At 48.2% G+C, this 26981-nt stretch overlaps 1 protein-coding gene across 6 annotated transcripts; it reads right to left on the minus strand.

The window, feature by feature from the left end:
- Positions 1 to 8299: 8299 nt before the first annotated feature.
- On the minus strand, positions 8300 to 23419 carry Chst4 (carbohydrate sulfotransferase 4). 6 transcript variants are annotated; one of them, XM_076572163.1, is made up of 3 exons: positions 23287 to 23404; positions 22072 to 22290; positions 8300 to 12837 (listed from the first exon to the last, which is right to left on the minus strand). In XM_076572163.1, the coding sequence occupies exon 3, from the start codon at positions 12834 to 12836 to the stop codon at positions 11625 to 11627; it is 1212 nt and encodes a 403-aa protein (XP_076428278.1). In that variant the 5' UTR covers position 12837; positions 22072 to 22290; positions 23287 to 23404; the 3' UTR covers positions 8300 to 11624. The 6 variants fall into 6 exon arrangements, with proteins under 6 accessions (XP_076428278.1, XP_076428277.1, XP_076428274.1 ...); XM_076572162.1 differs by having other exon boundaries at positions 8300 to 12854; XM_076572159.1 differs by lacking the exon at positions 22072 to 22290 and having other exon boundaries at positions 8300 to 12854; positions 23287 to 23419.
- Between the last annotated feature and the right edge of the window lie 3562 nt (positions 23420 to 26981).

Raw genomic sequence — 26981 nt, forward strand, 5'->3', positions numbered from 1 at the left:
AGAGTTAGGTTCTGTTGGCTGATTTTTTTCCCCTTTTTTGTTATGGAAACATTTACATATTTGTCACCACTCTGGTCTTTATCGTACATTTCCGATAGAAATTTGATAGATTCTGGGTGTCAGCACCTCTCTCGTGTGTGTGTGTGTGGGGGGGGCGCTGTTGTCATCTGCTTATTTTTCCAGTGACCTGGCTGGACTGTGATTCCCCCAACCTGCGCTGTCGCAGCTTAGAATGTGAAGCTGTCCTTAGAGAAGGGAACCTTGTCATTCACAGTCCCTGGAGTTGAGATTACTGCGGCTTTCATGGAACTTTCTTATCTCCCTTTCCTTTGTCTCCTGGTAAAGCTCCTGGCCCGACCTAGTCTGACTTTATCCAGGTGTCAGCCTCCAGTAACCAGGAGCTGATTGCTTTATTGTGTTTGGTAACACCCGGATACGGCAGTGTTAGATGCTGGCTGTGATCCCAGGATCCCCTTAGTTGTTTCTTTCCCTGGTTCTTTTAAACCACTGGATGCTCTGTAATTTTCATTGTCGCTGCTACTAGTTTCATGGAGCCAAGAGCCTCCTCCTAACCAGCTGCTTCCCTCCAATATCTCCATTTATCATATATATATATATATGTATATGTATGTGTGCATGGAGGTGTACCTGCATGCAAAGACCAGAGGTGGTATCAGTGTCTTCCATTGCTCTCCAGCTTATGTATTTATTTTTTTAAATTTAGGCTTGGCACAATGACACACGCCTTTAATCCCATCAGTTCAGAGGCAGAGGCAGAGGCAGAGGCAGGCAGATCTCTATGTGTTAGAGGCCAGCATGATCTACTTAGTGAGTTCCAGGCCAGGCAGGGATATGTAGTGAGGCCCTGTCTCAAAGAGATTTTTTTTAAAAATAAATTTGTGTGTATGCTTGTGTGCCTGCTTGTCTGTATATATACCATGTGTATTGGTGTCTGTTGATGCCAGAAGACACCATTAGAAGCCCTGGAACTTGACTTACAGGTGGTTGTGAGCTGCCATGTGAGTACTGGGAGCTGATCTGGGGTCTTCTGAAAGAGCAACCATGCTCTAAACCATAGAGCCATCTCTCCAACCCCTCCATCTTAATTTTTAAAAAAGATTGATTTATTTATTATGTATACAGAAGAGGGCACCAGATCTCATTACAGATGGTTGTGAGCCACCATGTGGTTGCTGGGAATTGAACTCGGGACCTCTGGAAAAGCAGTCAGTGCTCTTAACCTCTGTGCCATCTCTCCAGCCCTCCATCTTAAGTTTTGAGACAGAGTCTCTTATGTTTGAACCTGGAACTCACTAGACTAGGAGCTGGCAGGAGAGGGAGATCTATCTGCTTAGCTACCCTGCCTGGAGTAGAACTTCCCTTACATGAGCTGGGTCGGGAGGCTTAAGATCAGACAGTGGTTCAAACTCCAGATATTTGCTGTTCTTACAGGATTGACTAATTCTTTTTCTTTCTTTCTTTCTTTCTTTCTTTCTTTCTTTCTTTCTTTCTTTCTTTCTTTCTTTCTTTCTTTCCTCTCCTTCCTTCTTTTCTTTCTTTCTTTCTTTCCTCTCCTTCCTTCCTTCCTTCCTTTCTTTCTTTCTTTCTTTCTTTCTTTCTTTCTTTCTTTCTTTCTTTCTTTCTTTCTTTCTTTCTTTCTCTCTCTCTCTCTCCTTCCTTCTTTTCTTTCTTTCTTTCTTTCTTTCTTTCTTTCTTTCTTTCTTTCTTTCTTTCTTTCTTTCTTTCTTTCAGACAGTGTTTCTCTCTGTAGCTTTGGAGCCTGTCCTGGAACTTACTCTGTAGACCAGGCTGGCCTCGAACTCACAGAGATCTGCCTGCCTCTGCCTACCAAGTGCTCGGATTAAAGGCTTTGACTAATTCTTCTCGAACAAATATTTCTCTAGTTGTTGTATTAGGACAATAGGCAGGGGCTTTAGAAATTACAGTATTCATTTCAAGTTGAAGTGAAAATTTTTTTAATAATTATTACTAGTTGTTTGTTTCACTCAGGTGAGCTCCTCACAGTGGATTTCAGAAGTGTGGCCACCCTAGGGGCTTTTATTCCCCTCATTGTTTTATTTTGTTATTTATTTCATTTTAATTTTTGAGATAGTCTTAATATGTAGCCAAGGTTAACCTTGAACTCATAATCCTCTTGCTTCCAACTCCCGACTGTGGAGTTATAGGAGCTTACCACCTGTTTTTGTACTCAAATGGAATCAAAGGACACTCGTAAAGCGGAGCCTCCCAGGGCAAGGCACAGCTTGGAAAAATCCACTGTCTCACACAATATGGACTAACTTACAATAGGACCCAGCTTGATGTCACCAGAGAAGCAAGAAAACAAAACAACATCCAGGCAGAAAATATGGCAAAAACCAGGTTGCAATCAGTCGCGAGGGGTTTGTCAAATGCATGTGAGGAGCACCTGAGTAGTTGACATTTTCAGAGAAGGTGAGAACTGTCAGTCTTCTGGGCTGCAGTCATATCACAATCATATCACTATTTAAAATGTAAGTCAACTCAGTGTCTGACTCTCCAGGTTAGGAACTCACCCCCATCCCACTTGACCCACGACTTTCTAAGCCATTAGCTTTAAGATCCAGTTTCCTTTATTTCTGTCAAACAGGAAATGTGGTAAGTGTTGCCTCTTTATTTCCTGGATCTTTAAACATGTCACCGTACTTTTCAGAATGGAAGTTTCTATTATTGATTAAATGTGTTGCCCCTCCCCTAAATGTTATATGAAGAATGAGCCTTTTGAGCATATGACTGAAATCAGATTCAGAAGGGTAGTCATTCTAGAGGGCTTTTGTCCTGCATGGTTTTGTTTTATTGTTTATTTTAATCTTTGAGACAAGGTCCTAATACGTGGCTGAAGTTAGCCTTGAACTCTTGATCCCCCTGTAAAAGTGCATTGAACAAGAATGTATTGATCGCTTGGTAGGCGCCAGGAACTGTGCTGGGGGTAGATACATCACAGTAGATAAGATAATCCCTCTCCATAAAGAACTCAAAGCTCATATGACCTGGACGGTTTCACTACCGAGCAGCGTTTGCTGTGACAGCGGCAAGCTCCCTGGGCTGGCATACAGCAAGGACTGGGGTGTGATGGTTAACACTGTCAATCTGACAGCATCTAGAGTCACCAGGAGACAAAGTTCTGGGCATGCCTGTGAGGGATATTTAGATTAGGTTAGCCTTTGGGCACTCCTTTGAAGGATTACTGACATTAGGTTCACTAAGGTGGAAAGATCCATTTTAATTGTGGGCAGTGCCATTCTGTGGGCGGGGGTCCTGTACTGAATCACATGGGGAAGCAAGCTGAGGAATTGAAGCCCTGACATCTACTGCTGTGCACTTCTTGACTGGGTGCAGGGTGACCACTTGCCTCACAGTCCTACTACCACACGTTCCTCTGCCCTGAATAACCGCGCCCTGAAATGGTGAGCCTGAATGAGCCTTTCCATCCTCACATGCTTGATCCAGGCCTTTGGGCACAGCCCCAAGGACAGTAACTGATGGAGGGGGCCAAGCTAGCGAAACTCGAGAGGGACTTCCCTCGGGACCCGAAGGAAAATAATAATTTAAAAGCCACAGAAGTCGGTAGTAGAATAGAGTGGCTTGTTCCAGGTGGGAGCAATAATATGATACACCATGCAGAGGATGGTGCTTATGTGGTACAAATAGCATGGTCCAAAATGAAAGAAAGATTCTCATGTGGTGTACTGGTAGAGCCACAGATTTAAGAGTGAGGAGTAGAATCTGGGGGGTGGGGAGGACACCCACGAGGATCATTTGTGAGGCTTTCTGACTACACTGTGGGATTTGAACTATCTGAAATTTTTTTTTCTACAGCATAGTTGTTGGATCGTACTGATCTCGGGCTATGGGAGTCTGGGTCAGGGATGCATATGTGTAAGTCATCTACAATTTGTGGCTCAGGGGAGGTAGATAGCAAGTCTCCAGTGGAAAAGGGAGAGACATTGTGCCCGAGCCTAGGGACTCCAACATGGGGTAGCTAGGAAAAGAGAACATTGCACAGAAGGCTGAGAGGAGGGAGAGAGGTGGGAGAGAGGAGGAAGAGAGGGAGGAGAGAGGGGGGAGAGAGGGGGGAGGGAGGGGGGAGAGAGGGGGGAGGGAGGAGGAAGAGAGGGAGGAGAGAGGGGGGAGGGAGGATGCAGAGAGGAGGGAGAGAGGAAGGAGAGAGGAGGCAGAGGCGGGAGAGATGTCTAGAGCAGGTGTTGAAGGAGGACGTGGGAGAGAAACCCGATTTTCAAGGAGAGCAGAGGAGAGGTTCGCAGCTGACTGCCGGGACCAGAGTGGGGGACAGCATGGAATCTGACTTTTGTGGTCAGTGAGAGCTGGTTCAGTGGAGGGAAGGTGGTGAATCCAGATTGTGATGGGCGAAGGGGCAGCACAAGGGGATGGCTCTGGAGACTAGCAAGGGCAGTGTGGTCCAGCAGGTGGGGAGAGGGGCTGGGCTTTGGATATGGAAAGGGGCAGTTTTGTTCTGTTTTGTTTTGTTTTCCAAGAAGGGAGAGCATTGCGGACACTGACCCACAGAGGAGGATTAGCTGAAGAGGATCTGAGTTTTAGAAGAAAGGGAGTAAACTTGAGAAAGGAGAGGTTCTTCAGAAGGTGGGAGGGGTATAGGATGGCATTTCCAAGGGTGGGACTGGCCTTAGAAGGGAGGGGGAGGGGCACTCAGATGTTTGGCATAGGAGAGTTGAGGAATTTCATTAGCCCGTGTTTTTAGGGGGGAAGAAGGGAGGGTGCAGTGTAGTCGAAAGAGGGCGGGAGGATTTGTGGCGCAGGGCAAGGGTTCCGACGTGCTGCAGTGGACTGTTAAAAATTGCTCATGAAAGCAGCTGTCTCGGTGTGTGATTTTTCCCCCCCATTGGGCACTTGCTGGCTTGGGGATGGGAGCAGGCAAGGAGAAAGCAGCGGGTGAAGCCCGCCCAGGCTCACCATGGCTGAAAACATTCAGCATTTCCCAAGCCTGGCCTTTCCCCAAACACTGTCCTGATAGATATGAAGTGTTGAGAACATGAAATCTTTCTTAGTCAGATGTGTTTGGGCAAACCCTTATGGACATATCTGTTCTTTTCTTATGGGCATAGCTGAGGCTCTCACAGGGAGAGTGGGTCCAGTTAAACTTGCATTTCAAAACTTCAGGCCTCCAGAATGTTCTTGTTCATTCTCCCTCCCACCCCCTCTCATCTAAAACGTTCTTACAGTTTGGTTCCTGCCCTGCAATTCGGCCCCCGGGAAAAGAACAGAGATATTTATTGTGCTTCATCCAGTGTTTATCTTCCCTGCAGTTACCCTCGTAATCAAATTGATTGGGCGAAGCAAGACCACGTCTTTCTGGAATGAGCTTGGATTTTATGAACTGTAGCTCCAAGTGCCCATTGCACCTACTGTTTCCTGCCATAAACTTAAAACACAAACACGAAACCAGCTTCCTTATGGTTTTCTTCATAGGGTAAGAAGTTGAAAGCTGGCTTGGCAGCAAGGTCAGTGACCCCCCCCCAAGGGTTAAGATTCTGCTTGGTAGGTAGAGTCAGTATTTATTGCATGAGTGTGTATGTGGTATGTGTACATGTGTGTATGCATGCTTGCAAGTGTATGGTTGTGTGTGTGTGTGTGTGTGTGTGTGTGTGTGTGTGTGTGTATGTGCATGCATGAGTGTGTGCCTGTGGAAGTCAGGGCTTGTCATCATCCTAAGCCATTACCAACAACTAACATTTTCATAGTTCCCCCTCCCCCCCAGTTTAAAATTGCTCTCATCTGTGGGTTTATCTCGTCACGTTTAATTGGTGTTGACTAGGGAGCATTAGCGGGGCTGGGAAGGATCTAGAACGGATTCAGTGGGGCGAGCACGCATTGTCAGTGGAGGTGATGTCACAGCCAAGGGGATGGAGATGGGTTCTGGGAAGGGAGCGAGAAACGTAGAAATGACAGTCGTTGTGTCCCCCAAGGGGCCACAGAGCGTGGCAGATAGAGGAATTTGAGGTGTAAGCGTTTCATGGGGGATGGTGAGGGTTAGGTTTAAAAGTTGCTGATGGGCCAGCAAGATGACTCAGCAAATAGGAGTGCTTGCGGCCAAGCCTGGCGACCCATCCCTAGCGATCCATCCCTGGCGACCCATCCCTAGCGATCCATCCCTAGCGTCCACATGGTGGAAGAAGAGAACAAACTGACTCCCCACAAGATGCCTTCTCACCTCCACATGCATTCTGGGGCGTGTGTGCACCCGCGCCCACTCACCATCTGTGTGTGTGCACCCGCGCCCACTCACCATCTGTGTGTGTGCACCCGCGCCCACTCACCCATCTGCTCACACATCCATACACACACAAATAAATAAGGAAATGTAAAAATGCTGTTTTGAAAGTCAGACTGTTGAAAGTTGCTGAGAAGGTCAGCAAAGGAAGGGGTGAGGGGTGACTGTGGAAAAAGGGAAACTGGTGCCGTGCCAGGAGACTCCAGGACTGAGTCCCCTGTCCTCAGCGTGTCTGATAGTCGTCCTGGCCTCCCGCTTCCTTCCGCCTCCATTGGCCCTGCCCACTTGACGCAGTACTCTAAAGGACCGTGTTTGCGCTCTAAGCCTTTTCCTCTTCTGATTCGGGCCGGTGGGCGGGCAGGTGGGCATGAGCTGCAGGTTAGGGCCCAGAGCTACCTGTGAGGGGTGGGTCCCAGGCACTCGCCTGCCCTTCTGTCTTGAACTCCCTTCTCTTCACCTCCCATGACACAGCTCTGTACTTTAAATGCAGAAAAATTATCTTTTGAGAATTCCATACATATATACAACATATTTTGATTGTCTCCATCCCCTACTCACTAATTCCTAGATCTCCACACATCCCCCTTCCAACTTTATGTTTACTTTCTTTCTTTCTTTTTTTGGGAAGGTTTGAAACAAGGTTGCTGTGGGATGGTCTGTATGGCAAATGTGTTGCTCTGATTGGTCAATAAATAAAACACTGATTGGCCAGTGGCTAAGCAGGAAGTATAGGCAGGACTAACAGAGGAGAAAAGAAAGAACAGGAAGGCAGAAGGAGACACTGCCAGCCACTGCCAGGACAAGCAGCATGTAAAGATGCCGGTAAGCCACGAGCCACGGGGCAAGGTATAGATTTATAGAAATGGGTTAATTTAAGATATTAGAACAGTTAGCAAGAAGCCTGCCACGGCCATACAGTTTGTAAGCAATATAAGTCTCTGTGTTTACTTGGTCGGGTCTGAGCGACTGTGGGACTGGCCGGTGACAGAGATTTGTCCTGACTGTGGGCCAGGCAGGAAAACTCTAGCTACACAAGGTTTCTCTGTGTAGCCCCAGCTGTCCTGGAACTCGCTTTGTAGACCAGGCTCATCTCAAACTCAGACATCCTCCTGCCTCTACCTCCTAATTGTGAGGATAAAAGGTATGTATCACCATTTCCAGCTTTTTTTTTTAATAACTCGCTGAGTCCAAAATCAATGATCCTCAAATGTTCATGGGTGTGAAGCCATCAAATAGAACATGGTTAACTTGTCAGGAGCTGTAGTCCAGAAGAAAACCGACTGGCCCTCTCCCGACCTACTCTACCACTTTATAGAGGTGACTAAGTAAGGCTTCAAAACCTTGGGTCTGTCCTGTCTCCAGTCCAGACATCAGCAGGCTGGCCGCTCATTCACTTGGATGGGAGTGAAGAGATCAAGAGAAACCCTCGTGGAGAAGGGTTTCTCAGTGGCTGCATGTTCCCTTGAACCGGATGATTTTCTCCTCTGGGAAGCCTCCCTGTGCACAGCTTCCAGTGTCCACTGATGTCAGTGGTACCCCTACCTAACTGTGACAATTCCACATTCCCCAGAGAGAAGTGCACAATCACTGCATGGCAATGAAAAAATATTAAAACACACGCCGTGGCCGCGGAGGCTGCAGTGGAGGCGGCGGCGGCAGCTGCGATACAACCACTTCCTGTCGTGAGCCACTGTTGTAGAAAACCCAGGGAATCATAATCAGTCTCCTTCATGTGATGGGCAACACTGGGAAGGGATGCTGATGTGTCCATCAGCCTGGCTCAGCTAGGGCTCATTATTGCCTGGGCTGCCTGGTGCTGTGTTAGCCTCCTGGCATTCCCTCACAGCTAACACCCGTAAGTGCTCACTAAGGATGCCCTCTGCAAGCAGTGAAGCAGTTATGCTACCCCAAACCCCCCCTCCCCCACCCCGTGCTCATGAATGAGAACATGGAGACAGGAGGAACCAGCTGCCGGTACAGTCACCAGGCGGTACAATGCCACGGGTTTATGACCTCCCAGTTTATTGTCCTTCCTGCCAGGCCTGTCCTTCTTTATCTTTCATGAGACCATCATTACTGAGAGCGTCACAGCCCTCATAGACGTTCCTGGACTCTGTCTAGGCTGACATTGCCAGGGTGTTGCCAGGATGTCTGTTCCAGGTGTCTGCATGGCATCTCTTATCTCCAGATAGACTCTCCCTCAGAGACAATGAACCTTAGACTTCTGTACCATAGCACCCTCCTTGTTCCCTGGCCATGTGTCTGCACTAACACAGACCCGATTATCGTTTGTTCCCATCCCCACAAACAGGCTGACACTCCTTGGCATACGGTAGTGCCTGTTACGTGTATGGGATGAGTAAAGACGTACTTAGCAGGATGTCATATCTAGATTCGGGCTATGGGTAACTACTTTTCTGCAATACTATGTTTAGAGAACATTCTTCCTCTGGAGCACCAGAGACGTTTTCGAGAAGAGTGGTACAATTCTGGGACTGTCTGCGGGAGGACCGGTGTGCCGGGCTCTCCTGACTAATGCCTGTCAGATTTATCACCAAGTGGCCCATGCCACTCACACCTACTCATTTAACAAACTTTGCTTTCTTAGTCGGTAAAAGTAATTCAATAGAATTATGATAATATACACACAAACATTATGTTTAGGATTAGGCATAACAAGTCATATAGTAAATTATAAGCTATAACTTGAAAAAATATTACAGGTTAACCAGGTCAGATTTTGTACAAAAATCACCGTAAACTGAGTCTACCTTTATAGAGACACTATTCACACGTTGAAAATAAAATAGTTTTAATTAAACTTTGTTAAAGTGTTATCAATTGCTGTCGTTACATCGAAAGTGAAACCACACAGAAATTATAGATAGAAATGCTGTTAAATTGTAGTTGAAGTTCCCTATTGCTCTCCACTTTATTTTTTAACTTTATTTATTAGACATATGGATGTTTTGTCTGCATGTCTGTGTGCCACATGCATGCCTTGGAGGCCAGAAGAGGGTTTTGGATCCCTCTGGGACTGGGGTTTCAGACAGTTGTGGGCCATCATGTGGGTGCTGGGAACTGAACCGAGGTCCCCTGGAAGGACAGTCAGTTCTCCGGAGTGTTGAGCTGTCTCTCCAGCCCCCATGCATTATTTTTTGAGATGAGGTCTCTAATTGAACCTGAAGCTTGTATTGGTCAGGTTTGCTGGCCAATGAGCTTCAGGGATCTACCGCTCCCGCGCAGTGGCACTGAGAGTCCAGTCGCCCACCATCACGCCCAGGGTTTAAGATGGGTTCTGGGCCTCTGAACTCAGGTCCTTGCGCCTGTGTGGCAAGCAATTTACCAACTAAGCCATCTCTCCAGCCCCAGGTCCTAAGCTCTTGAGGAGTTCCGGGAGTTATTTGGATGTGGATGGTAGAATAAATTTTCTCCTCTGAAGCGGTACATAAATTAACTCCAACCAACCCTGCTAGTAAAGGCAGCTAGATACTCAAGTATCTCAGATGATGGAGCACACCGTTGCTGCTCAGAAGAATGGTGGGAGAGAATTTTGACCTCTGTCTCTGTCTGTCTGTCTGTCTGTCTGTCTGTCTCTCTCTCTCTCTCTCTCTCTCTCTCTCTCTCTCTCTCTCTGTGTGTGTGTGTGTGTGTGTGTGTGTGTATACAATGCTTGTGCAGGTGTCCATCACAAAAGAGATCCAGATCCTTAAGTTGGCAATTGTGAGAGCCACACAACCTAGGTGCTGGACACTGAACTCAGGTCCTCTCCGAGAGTACATACTCTTAACCTCTGGGCCACCTCTCCGGCACTTCCTATAGAAAGACATGTGTTTAGCCTGTCTTGGAGGCAGGAAGTGAATCTTGCTGCTGTCTAGCATAGGAGGCACCTTGTGCCACAGGAGGTGAGTAGGCCCTGGACAGCCAGCCGGGCAGTGGGATGAGCATCCAGAATTCCACACCGAGAGGCTCTGATCCCACCAGCCTTGAGGAAGCACTTGGCTGTGTGCATTTGTACAAGGTGGTCCCAAAGCACAGCTGGATCTGGGGACATCTGCAAAGACTGGGAGAAACAATTTTCCGTATTAGGGGAGACAACCATTAGTAACGGGAGGAGAGGAAGGCTAGAACTGAGGCCTTCATAAAAGAATCACGTGCAGAGCTCCCAAAGTGATCCACACATTGTTACAATGCATGCATCGCACAGGAAAGGGCTGAGTTGCTGGTTGTCGCCGTTGTATTTGAATATACAATGTCCCACATAGGCTCATGTAGTTCACCACTAGGTCCCCAGTGGGTGGTGCTGTTTGGGAAAGTCACAGAACTTTTGGGTGGAGCCTTGCTGGAGGAAGTGTGTCACTGGGGGGTGGGTTTTCCGGTTTTACAGCCTGGCCCAACTTCCTGTTCTTCTCTCTGTGTCCTGTGTGTGGGTGAAATATGATATGCTAGCCTTACACCTCTGCTACCATGCCTTACCCACCATGATGAACTGTACCCACTGGGATTATAAACCAAATAATCTGTTCTCCCCAAAGTTGCTTTTTGCAATGGTGTTCAGCTAATGCAGCTGCCCTCCACCAATTCTTAAGGCAACAGAGGCTCAATTCATCATCTGACTCCAAAAATGGTAGTGGTTTTTTTATATATGTTAGATAATAGCAAAAGACAATAAAAAAACTCTACAAAGATGATTATGTCCATTTTTAGAGCCTCATGAGAATTGGCTACTGGTAGTTAGAAAACATCCAAGAGGAAGCAGAAGCTTGGGTTGCAATTTTCATATCGCTGCAGGGCAGTTTAACAGATGTCAGGAAAACACTGAGGAGAGACGCTGTCCACTCCCGCCGTCCAGACCAACCACACTGTGAACTTGAGCGCTGGTCTGGATGGGCGGGGTGTTTGCTTCCTGTTTGTGGTAACTGACAGTGCAATAGGCAGACTCACAGGTGAGCGACCACCCCTGCTCCTGCTTCCTTGAATGTGCTGGGAACTCTGAGTCCGGGTCTCTGCAGAAGTTGCTGGGAGCCCTTTGGTGAAAGCCCCGGTTCCCTGGTTTTTAGTCTCCCCCTTTCTCACTGGGGGGACGTGGACAGGGAGGTTTATGGACTTGCTCTGTGGATGCTGCTTGGTGTGTCTAGTGGGTCTCCAGTCCAGAAGGAGGGTGGCAGTCTCACTCGGTGGGCTGAAGGGGCTGCTCAAGGTTCCCGAGTCTGTCTCTTCAAGAGAGAAAGAGATTGTTTCTTGGCTTTAGGCTCAGATGCAGTGTAGATCTGAGTACAGACACAAAGACTCTTCTGTTTGCTCGTCTGTTGATACTGTTAAGGCTTGGGATCATTTAATGGTGGCTGAGGCTGGAACCATCTGATGCAGACAGATCCCCTAAGCCTTCTTGGTAGACTTTTCCCAAGGTGTGGGAGGAAGACAGAAGATTCAGAGACAGGTTGCCTTGCTCTTGTTGGGATTTGACCTGAAGGTATCCCAGCAAATCCATAGCCTCACTACAGACATCTTGAAGTTGAGAAACCTTTTTATAAGGCAAGGACCAACGCCATGCCTGGGAGACATTGATGGCATCCCTGGAGCCAGTGTGGAAGGCATGCTGGCCCATGCCCTTCCCGCGGGTGACGTTGTGAATCCAGGTTTGGAGATGCGGCAAGAATTTCAACCTCACAAATTCGTATAGCCTGGAGGTCTGGGCCAGGGGTGCCTGAACCAGGTCCTCATACCTCAGGAGCAGGAAGCGCCGCTGCAGGTCTTCGGGCAGGGCTTGGATGGCTTTGACTATGTCTACGTGGCTTTTGCAGATGATCTGCATGACATAATAGGGATGGTCTGCCTCCTTGATCATTTTCAAATTCTCCCCCAGCACCATACGACTGTCAATCATGAGGTCTCCTTTGGTGTGTTCCCGAGATCGGAACACGGCCCGGGGGTCTCGGACCAGGTGTACGACATGCAGGTTGAGGGAAGGGTCTGTGAGCAGTGGGTAAAGGGCCTGCAAGTTGAAGAAACGCACCTCCTTGAGTACCACGTGACTGTGAGAGCCGCAGGCCTTCTCCACCATATCAAAGGGTTGCTGAGCACAGAGCATCCTGCAGTTGTTCGGGGAGCTGATCTGGTCACTAGAGAAGAAGTCACACACAGGTGACGAGCATAGGGCCCGGCTTTGCTCCCACTGGAAGAGGCTGGACTGTTTCCGGGGGCCTGGCTTCATGTAGGCGTCGAAGACACTCATGTCACACAGGAAGACGGAACGCAAAAGGTCCCGAGTCGCCATCTGCAGCTTCCAGGCGGTGCTGGTGGTGAAACTCATCCACACATGCCAGGCAGGCTCCATCAGGTAGAAGACATCTGGGTGCTGCCCAAAAATCTGCCCCACAAAGGAGGATCCTGACCGCCAGGAAGACAGGACCAGGACGTGCACAGGCCTCTGGGGCTCTTCGCTCTGGAACAATCCCCCATGGCTGGACACATGGAAGAAGAGAGCTATGACTGCCATCTGAGAAGCCAGGAACAGCAGCAGCTTCCCTCTCTTAGGCAGTATCATCCTGTGGAAGTAGAAGACCTTTAAGGGGCAAGCAGAGGGATGGGGCTGAGTTAGGCTATGGTAGCGTCTACCTTCTGGCTTTTCCTGGACCCCCTCCGAGGAGCAATGTAAAAACTTGGAAACTTCCTGCAAGCACTTGTCCAAATCCCTCTGCAGAGCAATTCTGGTTTCTTGTTCTTATTGGATCACTGTGTTCTGTATTTTACAGTCGTCAAAACTTCCCCTCTGGTCTTTCTTGTCCATTGAACTATCAAGAATACCCCAACTCAGCTATATTCAATCAATATAAGGGACACTGCCACACCCCACACCTTCTGTACCCCTGGCCGAGAGTGGCCTGCAGACAAAGCTGTCTGTCTGACCAAGTCCTGCGTGAATGCCTTTGGTTTTCCCCAAGCCAAGGGAAGTGAGACCCTTAGCCGTGGGCCACTCCTTACCGGTTCCTTCATGTGAAGGAGAGTCTCACAAAACCATTCCTCATCCCTCCCCCGTTTTGATGATGCCTGGGACCCTCCTACTGCAATCTACTGAGGGCTAGGGATGTAGGCTGTCAAACTGCCTGGCCTTAGAGTGTTCTCCTTAGCGGCAGAGCTATGCATCACACCTGACATCAGGTTCCTCTGGCTTAGCCTCATCCCATGGGACCAAGAACATGTGTGTGTGGGTGGGGGGGAGGGGGCTGCTCGACAGCTAACCTTGTGTCCTTGCAGGGGATAGATGACCTGAACCCGTTTCAGCAGAAACATGGTCTCCTTAAAGTTGGCTCTATAGACGTGTGGTGAGCCAGCCCAGGGGCTGTGTTAGAGACACCTGTGGCTGTTTGGTCACAGGGCTTCCGCCTGGGAAATGCCTGGCTGCTTTGAAAACCTACTCAGGACTACTCAGCATGGCTGGGCAAGCTGTACCGCACAATGCCAGAGAAGGTCACCTCATCAAGAATTCAGATGTTCATTACACCAAGTGATAGTAGAAGAAGGTGTTAGGAGGGTGGTCTAGGAGCTGTTTATTCAATATTTAAAGAATGTCTTTCCTTTGTAATTTACATAAAAACTAGTGAAGACTGGTGGGACTTCTGACTTTACTCTTTTCACAACAGGGCTTATTTCATATGAAAAGACCTTCATGTGGGGCCCTTGGTAGGTCAACCGCACTCCAGTGGATGGCCTCACTCACATCCCTGAGTCCACAAATTGGACTTGGTGGGTTATTAAAAAAAAAAAAAAAAGGACATGAAATTTGGGGTGTGGGGGATGGGTAAGGAGGTGAGGATAAATCTGAGAAAAGCTGGGGGGGGATTGTATGGATGTATGAAATTCTCAAAGAACTAATAAAATATGTTAAAAACCATATAATAATAGAAAGTAGGTATTTCAACGCAGAGAGAAGGAGAGAAAAAGAGAGTGTCAACCAAAGTCAGCAAGAGGGTTCAGCGGCTGACAGTGCTTGCTGATAAACCTGAGTGTGATTCCCAGGATCAATATGGTGGAAGGAGAAAAGTGGCCCCTGCAAGTCGTCTTCTGACTTCCATGGGTGCATGTGCACGTATACACTCACGTGCATATGCACGCACGTGCACATGCGCGCACATGCACACATATACACACACATACATGCACACATACATAATTTAAAAAAAATAATATGAATAGTCTGGTACCAAGTGCCATGCTGGTGTATCCCACCTAGATAGTTTCTAAAAATTATTTGTTTTTATTTTATGTGTGTGAGTGTTGGCTTGTAAACCACATGCATACATACCCTTGGAGACCAGAAGAGGGTGTCGGATGCCTGGGGACTCGAGTTACAGATGGTTGCTAGCCATGACATGACATGGGCATGGCCATATCAAGGACCCCAATGTCTCAGGCCCATAGACATGGCAAAAGCTTCCTCTGGTTCTAGTCTGAGTATTGACAGCATGTACAGAAAGCATCAGCCCTCATCTGGGATGTTTACAGCCAGAGACTGCTCTCCTACAGAGGTCCCCCCCCACCAACTGAAACTAGCCAACCCCTGCCCCTTGTGTAGTACACAGTAAACATGCCGAGTTTGGGGCTGTGTTGTGAGTGTCCTCCATCAGCGTGAGCACAGCCCACCCAACCCCAGCTTTCCCATGTCATTTCTTCATTCCCACGTCACCTCAGTCATGTTTCCAGGACTGAGCTGTGTAGGGCACAACAGCAGAGCACCCGCCTAGCATGTGCAAGGCCCTGAGTGCTAATGAAAACTTAAGTGTAGTTGGAACGACTTCGATTTCCATCTCTAAAGTAAGGTTTACTTCCCAGAACCTAAAACCACCCCAAAAGACAGTCTTACCTGAGGAATTGTCTAGATGGGCTCGGCCTGTGGGCGTGTCTGTGGGGAGCTGTCTTAATTGTTAGGAGCATCCACCCTGAATGTGAGCACCGTTCCCTGGGTAGCTCCTGCCTCTGTGATTCCCCTGCAGTAATGGACTGTAACCCGGACCCGAGAGCCAGGCAAACCCTTCCCGCTCCTAAATTGTTTTGCATGGGGTATTCTGTCACAGAAGCCGAAACAACACTAGAACAGGGTAATTTGTCTGTGTTCGTAACTCTAGGAGGCTCTTGCCCTCTTACAAGGCTCCCTTTTCAAAGGTTTTAAGTTTTCATTTTTTTTTGTTGTAATTTTGTGATAGGTTGGCCTGGTTCTTACTATGTAGCCCAAGATAGCCCTAAACTCCTGGTGATTCTTCTGCCTCAGCCTCCTAAATGCTGGAGTCACAGGAATGAGCTACTAAGCCCAGCTTTTTAAATATTTATATTTATTAGTATATTTTAAATATACAAAAATAGCGAGTCTTGCAATGTTGTTTCCAGACACATTTATGATATGCTTGGATAACATTCACCCCCTAGTACTCTTTCCTACCCTCAGTCACCCACTGACCCCTTCTCGTCCTCCGTCACCCACTGACCCCCTCTCGCCCTCTGTCACCCACTGACCCCCTCTCGTCCTCCATCACCCACTGACCCCCTCTCGTCCTCCGTCACCCACTGACCCCCTCTCGTCCTCTGTCACCCACTGACCCCCTCTCGCCCTCCGTCACCCACTGACCCCCTCTCATCCTCCATCACCCACTGACCCCTCTCGTCCTCCATCACCCACTGACCCCCTCTCATCCTCCATCACCCACTGACCCCCTCTCGTCCTCCATCACCCACTGACCCCCTCTCGTCCTCCGTCACCCACTGACCCCCTCTCATCCTCCATCACCCACTGACCCCCTCTCGTCCTCCGTCACCCACTGACCCCTCTCGTCCTCCGTCACTCACTGACCCCTCTCGTCCTCCGTCACCCACTGACCCCTCTCCTACCCTCCGTCACCCACTGACCCCTCTCGTCCTCTGTCACCCACTGACCCCTCTCGTCCTCCATCACCCACTGACCCCCTCTTGTCCTCCGTCACCACTGACCCCTCTTGTCCTCCATCACCCACTGACCCCCTCTCATCCTCTGTCACCCATTGACCCTCTCTCGTCCTCCATCACCCACTGACCCTCTCTCCTACCCTCCATCACCCACTGACCCCCTCTCATCCTCCATCACTCACTGATGCTCTCAGTCTAGTTATCTTTCACTTTCACAGCCTAAAACATATTTTTAGGACTCACTGAGTTTAATTAGATTTGTTTGGATAGGAATGGGGGGTGAATATGATTAAATACATTAGATACATATAAAATTGTCAAAGGATAAAAACAAAAACAAAACAAACAAAACAAAGCAAAACAAATGTCCAGACTGTCTACTCAAATGGGGTGTTTTTAATAGGAAATTTTCACATGGTTCAAATTGTTTTGAAAAGACTCGTTCTCGTGGACATGAAGTCCATAGAGTAGGAACTGAAACCGTGGCTTTCTTAAGACCCTGTACGCAGGAGGGGGAAGCTACAAGAGCACTTGCTGGAGGGGGGGGGGACGGGGGGGGGATGGGGACCCCAGGTCTCTGACTTTCGGAAGACAAGCAGTTGGGTCTGCAGGGGAAGTTAGGACATTCTTAAAGCTAACTGTAGGCTGGTGTGAGCAGCACAGCTTCAAGTAGGTCACAGCGTTGCTCTAGAGGAAAGAAAACATAAGACTTTTCCTAGTGACTTGGTGAACTCGTCCCAGTTTCTAAGAGCCAGTATTGATCTTGTCATTGGTACACAGTGAAAACTCTACCTCCAAACCTGCTTATCAGGTTATCAGCTCTGCTACACAACAATAGGTTCATTTTGTTGTGTCATTTCAGCTGCAATTTATACACACAAGGAGATTTAAATGTTTATAAACCCTGAACAATTTCCTTCCCTCTTAAAAAGAGAAACATAGGAAGGTATCCCTCCCTACCCAGAATGCTTTGCTTTTTTTTTTTCCTTCTCATCATCATGTCTCGAGGGATACAGAACACAAAGCATCTCCTTGTTTCTTTTTACCACACAGAATTCTTTTGTCTGGACACACACAATTTATCTGGGGTGTTACCAAGCTCCCTTATTTCTAAGGCTCCAGTCATGGGCTTCTTGTCTACATGTAAGATTAAATCTCCAGAAGTGAAATGTTGAGTCAAAAAGGTGTGTGTGTGTGTGTGTGTGTGTGTGTGTGTGTGTGTGTGTGTGTGTGTGTGTCGGGCAGCCATAGCCAGGCAGCCTTCATGCTGCCTGTGAACATGGAGGAAGGTATTGGAGAGTGGGTTTGGGAGAAGGAGGCAGACACAGAGGGGATTCTTGGAGTCTGTAACTTGTCTCCTCAAGAGGTAGGACATGCTTTTCCAGCTCTCAGGCTTCCCTTGGAAGTCCCCTTGAACATTCTGGAAGTGTGTCATAGTGTGTCATAACCCTCACCAGAGTTCGTGTGCCAGTGCCCCCCCCCCATCTCTCCCATTCATGCTTTTCCTCTGGATGTACCAAAAGCACCAACCAAGGACCAGCCTTTTTTTTCTTTTTTTTTTCTTTTTTTTTTTTTGTGTGTGTATGCATATGTGTGCCTATTTGTGTGAGGACCACTGTAAAACCTGGTGCCATTTAATTCTTCATGTAGCATACACCTTCCTTCCTTCCCCGCCCCCCTCTCTCTTTCTCTCTTTCTCTCTCTGAGTCAGGGCCTCTCACTGGCCTAGAGCTTGCCAAATAGGCTAGGCCAGCTGGCCAGTGAGTCCCAGGGATCTCCAGTTCTGGATTACAAACACATGTTGCCATGATTGGCTTTTTAGAACGTGAGTTCTGGTGATCAAACTCAGGTCTTGGTGCTCTCGCGGTGAGCACTGTACCTGTGGCTCTGTCTCTCTAGCCCTGACCTCTTCTTTGTGGCCAAGATATTCTACCACTTGGCCAGGCTCTCTAGTTAAGAGTACTTGCTGCCCACACATGGGGACAGGAGCTCATATCCCCAGCACCCCAAGAAAAGCCAGGCGTGGCCATCTGGGTGTATGTGTCCTGTGTTGTGGGAGAACAGAGATGGGATGAAGGCTGGGGCTTGCTGGCCCCAAAGTCTAGTGAGAGGTCCCTACCTCAGGGAATACTGCAGAGGGTGATAAGACACTTGACAGCCTTGCCTGGTTTCTGCATGCATAAGTGTGGTTTGCTCATCTGCACTCACATGTGCACAGACAGCCCCCTCCATGGCCACGATGTGACCACAGGGGACAGTGTCAGTGACTGCTGCTTCCCATCTTGTCGTCTAGGTCCCACGCTTCAGGGCATGACCAGTTTCTAAAACAAGTCCAAGGGGGAATAGTTGGAAGCCACATCATTGCTGATTATGGTTTAAGTGGAAGTGTCTCCCCTGCACTACCACAAGACAGAGAGCTTTTCCTGGGGACAATTTGGGTATGGGAAACGGTGTAGAACAAAGATAGGAAGCAACGGCGTGTCGGGGAGAGGAGAACTCAGCCTGTGGACACCCAGAGACTGGGCTGGAATTTGACAAGTGGGTCCTGTGACTGCTTCGTCCAAAGCTAACATCCTCTGGAACCAGGAAAGCAGGGGTTTCCTTCCATCCCAGCCCTGGGCCAACACTGCCCTGCAGGGCTTGATGACTCTGTGCCTTCCTTGTGTGCCAGCTGCCCCTGGCCTCAAGCCTGGCCCTTTCTGTGTTTTCTTTCTTTCTTTTCTTTTTTCAGGGTGGCAGGATGGGTGTTGGGGAGGGACCTGGCTTCTGCTCTTCTATCATGGGGCCCCGGATCCACTCCTCTGCCTTTTCTTTGTATAAGCCCTGGCCAGGAAGAGCAAGCTTTTGTGAAGCTTGTCCAGTCCCTGGTCACCAGGCTCTGCCCAGCCCACTAGAGAGCACTCTAGGTCACATCTCAGGCAGAGCTCATCTTAACAACCAACAGTAGGGGCAGGGGACACTCCTGGCAGAGGTGAGGGCCCCTGGGTACCTGGTGCTTAAGGGAGCTCATTGGAGAGCAGAAACTCCTCCAGTCCCGGCCTGTGTCACACTCTCCTGCTGCTGGAATCCTCTGCTGGAGGCTTTGGCACGGCCCTCCAGTCTCTCAGCCCTCCCCATCCCTAGCTGCCACACCTTCCCAAGGCACACATCTGTCACTCTCTCCTTCTAAAATCCCTTGGATTAACATTCTAACATGCACGAGCTGAAACCCAAATCCCCACACCTTCCCAAGGCACACATCTGTCACTCTCTCCTTCTAAAATCCCTTGGATTAACATTCTAACATGCACGAGCTGAAACCCAAATCCCCATGCCCCATGCCCAGAGCTTTCCTCTGCCTCTCTTTGAGTTCCTGTTTCCCGCTCGGTTTCTTCTGCCTCCATCCTCAGAGTCAGCCTTTGAATCCTCCCAACCTGTCTTTCTGCTGAGGAGCCTGGAGACATTTAGAGGACTGCCACTCTTCCTCCCCTAAAGAATTCTATCCCTCTGGGCGGTGGTAGTACACGCCTTTAATCCCAGCATTTGGGAGGTAGAGCCAGGTGATCTCTGTGAGTTCGAGGCCAGCCTGGTCTACAGAGCAAGATCCAGGACAGGCACCAAAGCTACACAGAAAAACCCTGTCTCGAAAAACCAACAACAACAACAACAAATACTATTCCTTGCCTCCCAAATGTCCATTAGCATCCCTCCCACTGCACAGGGCATAGCTGCAGACGTCTCATTGAGAAGCCGTTCCTGAAGAGGCAGCCATGTCTCAGCTTTCTCATGTTGTGTAACTAACTCTTCCACATCCGATTAGGACTCCCTAAGCCTCCTGAATCAATGATGATAGTCAGGGAACAAGGGAAGAGTCACATTGTTAAAAAGCAGAAGCCGAAACTCCTTTCAGCTTTGAGACAGGGTTTCCTGTGGCTTAGACTGGCCTCAGAACTGGTCATGTAGCCGAGGATGATCTTGAACTTCTGATCCTCCTACCCCCACCTCTTCCAGATTACAAGTGTGCACGAAATGTCACAATGATAGGTGCCTATTATCCGCTTGGGAATGAGAAGCAAAGTCATGAGAATGTTTAGGTCTTGAGAACCATCAACAGAGGGGTGTTGATGAGGTGGAAGGAATCAGGGTTGGGGGCTTCCTCCAGCATCCTGACTACAGGTGCCTGGATTACAGATCCTCCCCAGCCAATCAGGAGCAAGCTTTTAGAAGCAAAATGGGAAATCTTGACCAAGATCGACTAAGCAAACAAACCCTTTGATACCAGTCTAAGAGGCCAGCATCCTAAAGACTGGAATCACTTTAGATTCTCTTGTGAAATGATGCCCCTAAAAGCAGAAGTTAGAGATGGTAGGAAAGAGTTTTTCACAAACAGAAAGAACTGGGGTAGGCTGGGGACACCGGCCTCATAACAAATAGCCAATAGACCTGGGGAACTCTTGGGGTTAAGCTCCCAGATAAAAGTGACCATAAAACAAACTTGTTTCAGACAGTGTCTCACACTGCATCCAAAGCTGGCCCCAAACTCACAGCAATCCTCCTGCTTCTGCCTCCCAAGTGCCAGGATTACATGCTTCGCTACCACACTCCAAAGAACAAACTTGACCAGCCTGATGTTGTCCTGAGTGCCCATGGACAGTGCTGGGCGCACAGCCCAGGAAATGCCTGTCCACGAATGTCTGATTGAACCAGTTTCTGTGGGGACAGTCTTGCCACTTGAGGTGTCCTTGTTTTCTCAAGGAGAGTGGGGCAAGATGTTGTTTTTATTTTATACATATCAAATTATCCCAGTCCCAGTGAAACAGATTACCCAAGGCCATTTGAGGCAGAGGTCTCCTCCACCTTAGCTGGTATGCTGGCTCCACAGATGCCATTATATTTCACATCTACAGTACACCCTGAACTTCTAGACCCCCTCAAGGCGGGGGCGGTTATAAAATACAGCCCAATTAGACACAGTTGGACATTCAAAGCAGTGCTGGCCACTTCCCTATTTTTAAAATTTACCTCTTCTGTATGTCGTGTGTATGCCACGTCCTGTGTGTGGAGGTCAGAGGGCAACTGTGGAAACTGATTCGATCTTTCTACCAAGTGGGTCTCGGGAATGGAATTAAGAGCACCAGGCTTCTCGGCAAGGACCCTTACCCACTGAGGTATCTCACTGGCCCCGCTTCCCTGTTTTTCAGAAGGAACCACTGACATCTGATTGACTGTCTAGGTGCAATTGCTCTGCCCCTTTGATCTAATTCATGGCCACACTCCACTCTGCCTGAGCCAGACAAAAGCTGCAGCTTCCTTCTCTTATCTCCCATCCAGCAGAGAACAGGAGGGAAGCCGGGCTCTGGAGGGTCAGATACACCGGGGCTACAATACAACAGCCCTACCCACATTTGAGGCCCTTTTCTCATCCTTTATGGATGGGGCTGGTAGGGTAGGGCTCCTGAGAAGTAGCTTGAGTTTCTAGAAGATTCCTTTGGAGATTCAGAGTCCGATTCACCCCCACCCCTTCCCCTAACTCTCTTCCTTCAGTCATCAGAATCCCCAGCTTAGATGTCAGACGGAATCTGATACTCTGATCCTGCAGCCTTGGGACAATGCCCTTCATGGTAGCTGCACCCCGAGGAACTCTCTTCTTACCTTGTTAATGGCTTGGGCTTCCCCTGTGAGACTCAGCCTCACTGCCTGCCAGGCAGAGTACCGTTCTTTCTCTGACTTATGAACTCCTGAACGGCTTCCTCCTCCTCCTCCTCCTCCTCCTCCTCCTCCTCCTCCTCCTCCTCCTCCTCCTCCTGGCATTTTTCTTACCCACCCCTCTGACTGTCTCTCTCCCTTATGTTGAGACAACAACCCACCTTGCAAGACAGGCTCCAGACAGGCTCTGGCTCCCCCAAAACTGTGGCTTGAGCAGCTTGAATATCTTGAGGGTGGAGGGGTGAGGGGTGGAGGGTGGAGGGGTGAGGAGCCGCACTCCAGGTACGCTAAGCCTAGGAGGATGACAGATGACCCTGGAATGTCCACTTCAGGCAGCCAGAAGGCCAGGTCTCTTTAAGGCATTGAGGAGGAGGAGACCCCTGGAGCACCAGATGAGGATTGAAGGGGTGTCACCAGACAGTTAGGCAGCAGAACGCCCCGAAGATTTTGTAAGCCTCCCTCCCGCCTGTATTTTACTCTTATCTCTAAGGAGGCCGTATAAAGATTATTTTCCTGCATCACACCTGTTCCTCCACTCCACCCTAGGGAGGTAACATTTCTTAGCGTCTATGTCATGTCCAACGACTTCACCTCCACGGGAGAGCTAACAAATATGTTCCAGGCTGGGAGAAGACAGATTTACCAGTGTTTGGTTTAATTAAAGGGTGAAGAATTCCCCTTTACTACAAAAAGCAAGTTATTGAAAAGCATAGCTTCTTGCCGGGCGTTGGTGGCGCACGCCTTTAATCCCAGCACTCGGGAGGCAGAGGCAGGCGGATCTCTGTGAGTTCGAGGCCAGCCTGGGCTACCAAGTGAGCTCCAGGAAAGGCGCAAAGCTACACAGAGAAACCCTGTCTCGAAAAACCAAAAAAAAAAAAAAAAAAAAAAAAAGAAAAGCATAGCTTCTTATTGGCTGTGTGTCCGTGGCAAGTCATAGATCCCACTCTGGGTTTCTTCATCTGGTTGGAAAAATGTAAACTTCCATCGAGTACGGAAGCTGAGTTCTGACAGGAATATCAATATAAATAAGGATGACAATGCCTGCCTTACATAATGTGAATGTCAGGATTAGTGTACACAAATCCCCTTGTCCAATTTTTTGATAGTAATAAGGGTTTCAGAGTGCTAGTTTTGGAGACTCCAGAGATGGCTCAGTGGTTAGGAGCACATGCTGCTCTTGCAGAGGGTCCTTCCTAGCTCAGTTCTAGCAGCCACAGCTGCTGTAATTCCAGCTCCAGGGGACCTGAAGCCACTGGCCTCCGTAGGCACTTGGCACCCATATACACATACCCACACAACACACACACACACACACACACCCAACCCTATAAATAAATCTTGAAAACGTGTTAGCTATTATTTCATAATGACTGTACCTCTTCTTAATAGCTGCTGCACTATTTTTCAGGCTTCACAAAAGAGCAACCAGGCGGTGTGGGAGTGAGTCACACCCAGGTCTGGCCAATTCCCATCAGCGGTGTCTCCGAAGGCCTTATCGTTATACAAATGACAAGAACCTGCGGAGGCTCCCAGTATTGATTTCAGTTGTGCCCCTCCCCCCCTTCCTGCTTCCTCCTGGCACAGAGCAGACAGATTTCTCTTCATGCAAGTGGCTGTTCTGAGATGGAAGCTGAAGAACCAGCAATGTGCAGCTGTGTGCTGCTCCTGTTCTCAGTTTAGGGGTGGTCCTCGCTGAGTGGCATAGAATTGAAGGGTGCAGTGTGTGCAGGAAGGGAATACAACCCTCCGCCATGGCGCTGCATGGAGATTGTCTGCTTATCTTCTCTCCCATGCATGTAGGAATCTGGATAATTAGCCAGCCATGGTGCCCCACACCTGTCACTCCCGCACACAGAGATTTGTATTTGTTTAATCTCTGTGTGGTCTCTGTGGTGTGTCTGTGGTGTGTGTGTGTGTGTGTGTGTGTGTGTGTGTGTGTGTGTGTGTGTGTGTCTGTGTGTAGACCAGAGGTGGATGCTGGGTGCCGCCTTCTCTTGCCCTCCACTTATTTATCTTTTGAAATAAGATCTCTCTTTGAACTCAGAACTAACGGCTTTGTCTGGACTAGCTGGCCAGCAAGTCCCCAGAATGCCCCTGTCTCTGCCTCCCCAGTCCTGGGGTTACAGGCTTTTGCTGCCATGCTCAGCCTTTTTATGTGAATGCTGGGAATCGAACTCCGCTCTTCATGCTTGCAAAGCAAGCGCTCTGTAAGTCACCTCAGCCCTTTGCTTTTGCTTTAAGATAATTGAAGCTACAAAATACAATTGGGACACAAAGGTACGATTTAACAAATCAGAGCATTATCTCTTAAAAACAAGAAAACACCCCAAACCAGACTCTCACTGAGGGGTCTCTTCCATGTCCTTCCCCTCAGATGACCCTGACTAGGCACTTGGGGCGGTTCCTTTCACCACAGCCAGCTCCTTGATTGGCTCATAGTTTATCACCATACAAGTCTGGTGGCATTTTCCTCACTTTGACCTGTCTGTTGGGGAATCCCATGATCCTTATCCTTTGAGATTTCCTCATTTCATTCTGAAGTATGCTTGTAAGACTCATCTTGATGTTTCACGATTTGTTTTCTTGCTACGGGATGCTCTATGCGTGACTGAACCGATGCTAGTTCGAGGACACTAGAACTATTTACAGTTATGGCTCCAGAGGATTGGCATACACCCTAGCAGACGTCAACTGCGGAGTCTACTTCATTTAACATCATAAACATTTACCCATGCCAGCTAATCCTTATTTCTTCAAGACAGGGCCTCATTCTATAGCCCAGGCTGACCTGGAAATCACTAGGCAGCTAAGGATAGCCTGGAGTTTGTGATGACCCCTCCTGCCTCAGCCTTCCAAGTGCTAGGATTCCAGGCTCCATCTGCTGCACCCAGCTCCAGCCAATGCTTTTTGGAAGATGACCTTTTCATTAAATCTAGGCAGGCATCCACAGATTAATTTTTATCGATGCTAACTGAGACCTCCTTAGAGTTTCCTCATAAGAACCTATGAGCAGCCCCCTGAATTCTACTGATTTTTCTCTACCAGTGGTGTTATTTGTAGGAGCAAGTCAGGGTTCTGTTGAACATGCGGCCGGCCTCTTTTGGAAGCAAAGGAACATATCCTTCATTGATGCTCCTCCCTGTAGGAGTTACACTGTTTACATTCAGTCTCTATGGAGACTACATGGCCTTCTGATCAAGAGAATAGGAGACTCAATAGCAGCATCCCATCATTCTCTGGGTCTCAGCTGATTATGGAGGGCATGAGCTACAATTCCTACTGTCCTTTATGATCCTCTTATCTTCAGTGTGAAGGCCTCCAGACTTTGGTTGTTAAACACCCAGAGGGACCGCCTCACCAATCTTGTCATTTTAACTTTTGTGTAAGTTTTAGACAAAGAGTAGATAACAAAACCAAACAATTTTTTAGAAATCCTTTCTCTTAAGACTCAGTTTTTCCAAGTGATTGAAGCCTAAAAATGTTAGTGAAAACACAAGCAGTTATATTGATCATTTGCACACATTTTGTCTTAAAGTAATTGTTCTATAAATATTAACCATGAGTAAATCATTATCTTAATAGAACACCACTGGTGTAACAGACATTTGGTATTGATGTCTTGAACTTTGAACTTTTTACAATCTTCAATCACAGAGCATATGTCATCCTTAAGTCTTATGTGCCACAGTTCTGTGACTTGGGTTCAAACTGCCTGTTTTGTTCTTTTATGTTTTATTTTTAGGATGAAACCTTCCTTTCTCACTGTGTCATGAGTGCTGTATCCCCTTGCAGAGATCATCCAGCAGGGCCCCCCTTCCCACAGTAAAGGCATGAGATTCTCACCTGCGTCTGCAATGGCTCCCCGCTACCCGAGAGCGCTGCAAAGGGCTAGAGGCTGGGGAAGATGGGGCTCCATCTAAGTGGCTGTGAGGGAGCCCTCGCTGGTGCCAGATGAGGCTTTCCAGGTGTGGTCTGTTTAGGGAGTGGTGCCCATAGCCCTGTAAGTAACTCCTGGCCCAGGCTCTGTAAGGAAGCTCAACACACCCTTTGGCTCCTCAGATGGGCTTTGGTAGAATTGTACCTCAGATTGTCGTTGAAATCTTGGAAGGAGCATAGATGCTGCTTTACATCTCCCCATGGGGAGAATTTTAGCACCAATTACAGATAATCTGTCATGGTTGGAATAAAAATGGTCCCTATAGCAGTGGTTCTCAACCTTCCTAATGCTGTGACCCTTTAATAAAGCTCCTCATGTTGTGGTGACCCCCCAACCATAAAATTATTTTCATTGCTACTTCATAACTGTAATTTTGCTACTGTTATGAATCCTAATATAAATATCTGACATGCAGGGTATCTGATATGTAACCCTCAAAGTGGGGGCAACCCATAGGTTGAGAACAGCTACCCTACAGTCTCATATATTTCAATGCTTAGTCATTGGGAAGTGCAACTGTTTGGGAAGGATTAGGAGGTGTGGCCTGGTTGGAGTAAATGTGGTCTTAATTGGAGAAGGTGTGTCACTGGGGAGGGGGCAGTGGGCTTGTTGTTTCAAAAGTTCAGGCCAGGCCCAATCTCTCTCTCTCTCTCTCTCTCTCTCTCTCTCTCTCTCTCTCTCTCTCTCTCTGTTTGTTGCCTGTGGATTGGGATGTAAAGCTCTCAGCTCCTGCTCCAGCACCATGCCTGTCTGCTTCTCTGAAGTGTGATCCTAATTAATTTCAACAATAAAAACCTGGAGTCAGATATGGAGGGTGAAAGCTGCTAGATCAGAGAAGCAGAACAGCCAGCCACTAGAGACTTCTTACCTCTATGAAATCTCAGACTGAATGAGGGTGATCTTGTCTCTATGAATCTTCAGAGTGAATGAGGGGAAACCTGTCTCTATGAATCCTCAGACTGAAGGGGGCGAGATCCTGTATCCACAATTCTCAACAAAAATGTAACCTTATACTTTAAAAATCTCTTTCCTACTTAACTGTTTTCATTTTAATTTGTAGATATGAGTTGAATACAAATTACATTCAACATACACTATGTTAAGATCACCTGTGTACATGTCCCCAAACCACCA

Source organism: Peromyscus maniculatus, chromosome 5 (genome assembly GCF_049852395.1).
Source record: "Peromyscus maniculatus bairdii isolate BWxNUB_F1_BW_parent chromosome 5, HU_Pman_BW_mat_3.1, whole genome shotgun sequence".
Classification (NCBI taxonomy): Eukaryota; Metazoa; Chordata; class Mammalia; order Rodentia; family Cricetidae; genus Peromyscus; species Peromyscus maniculatus.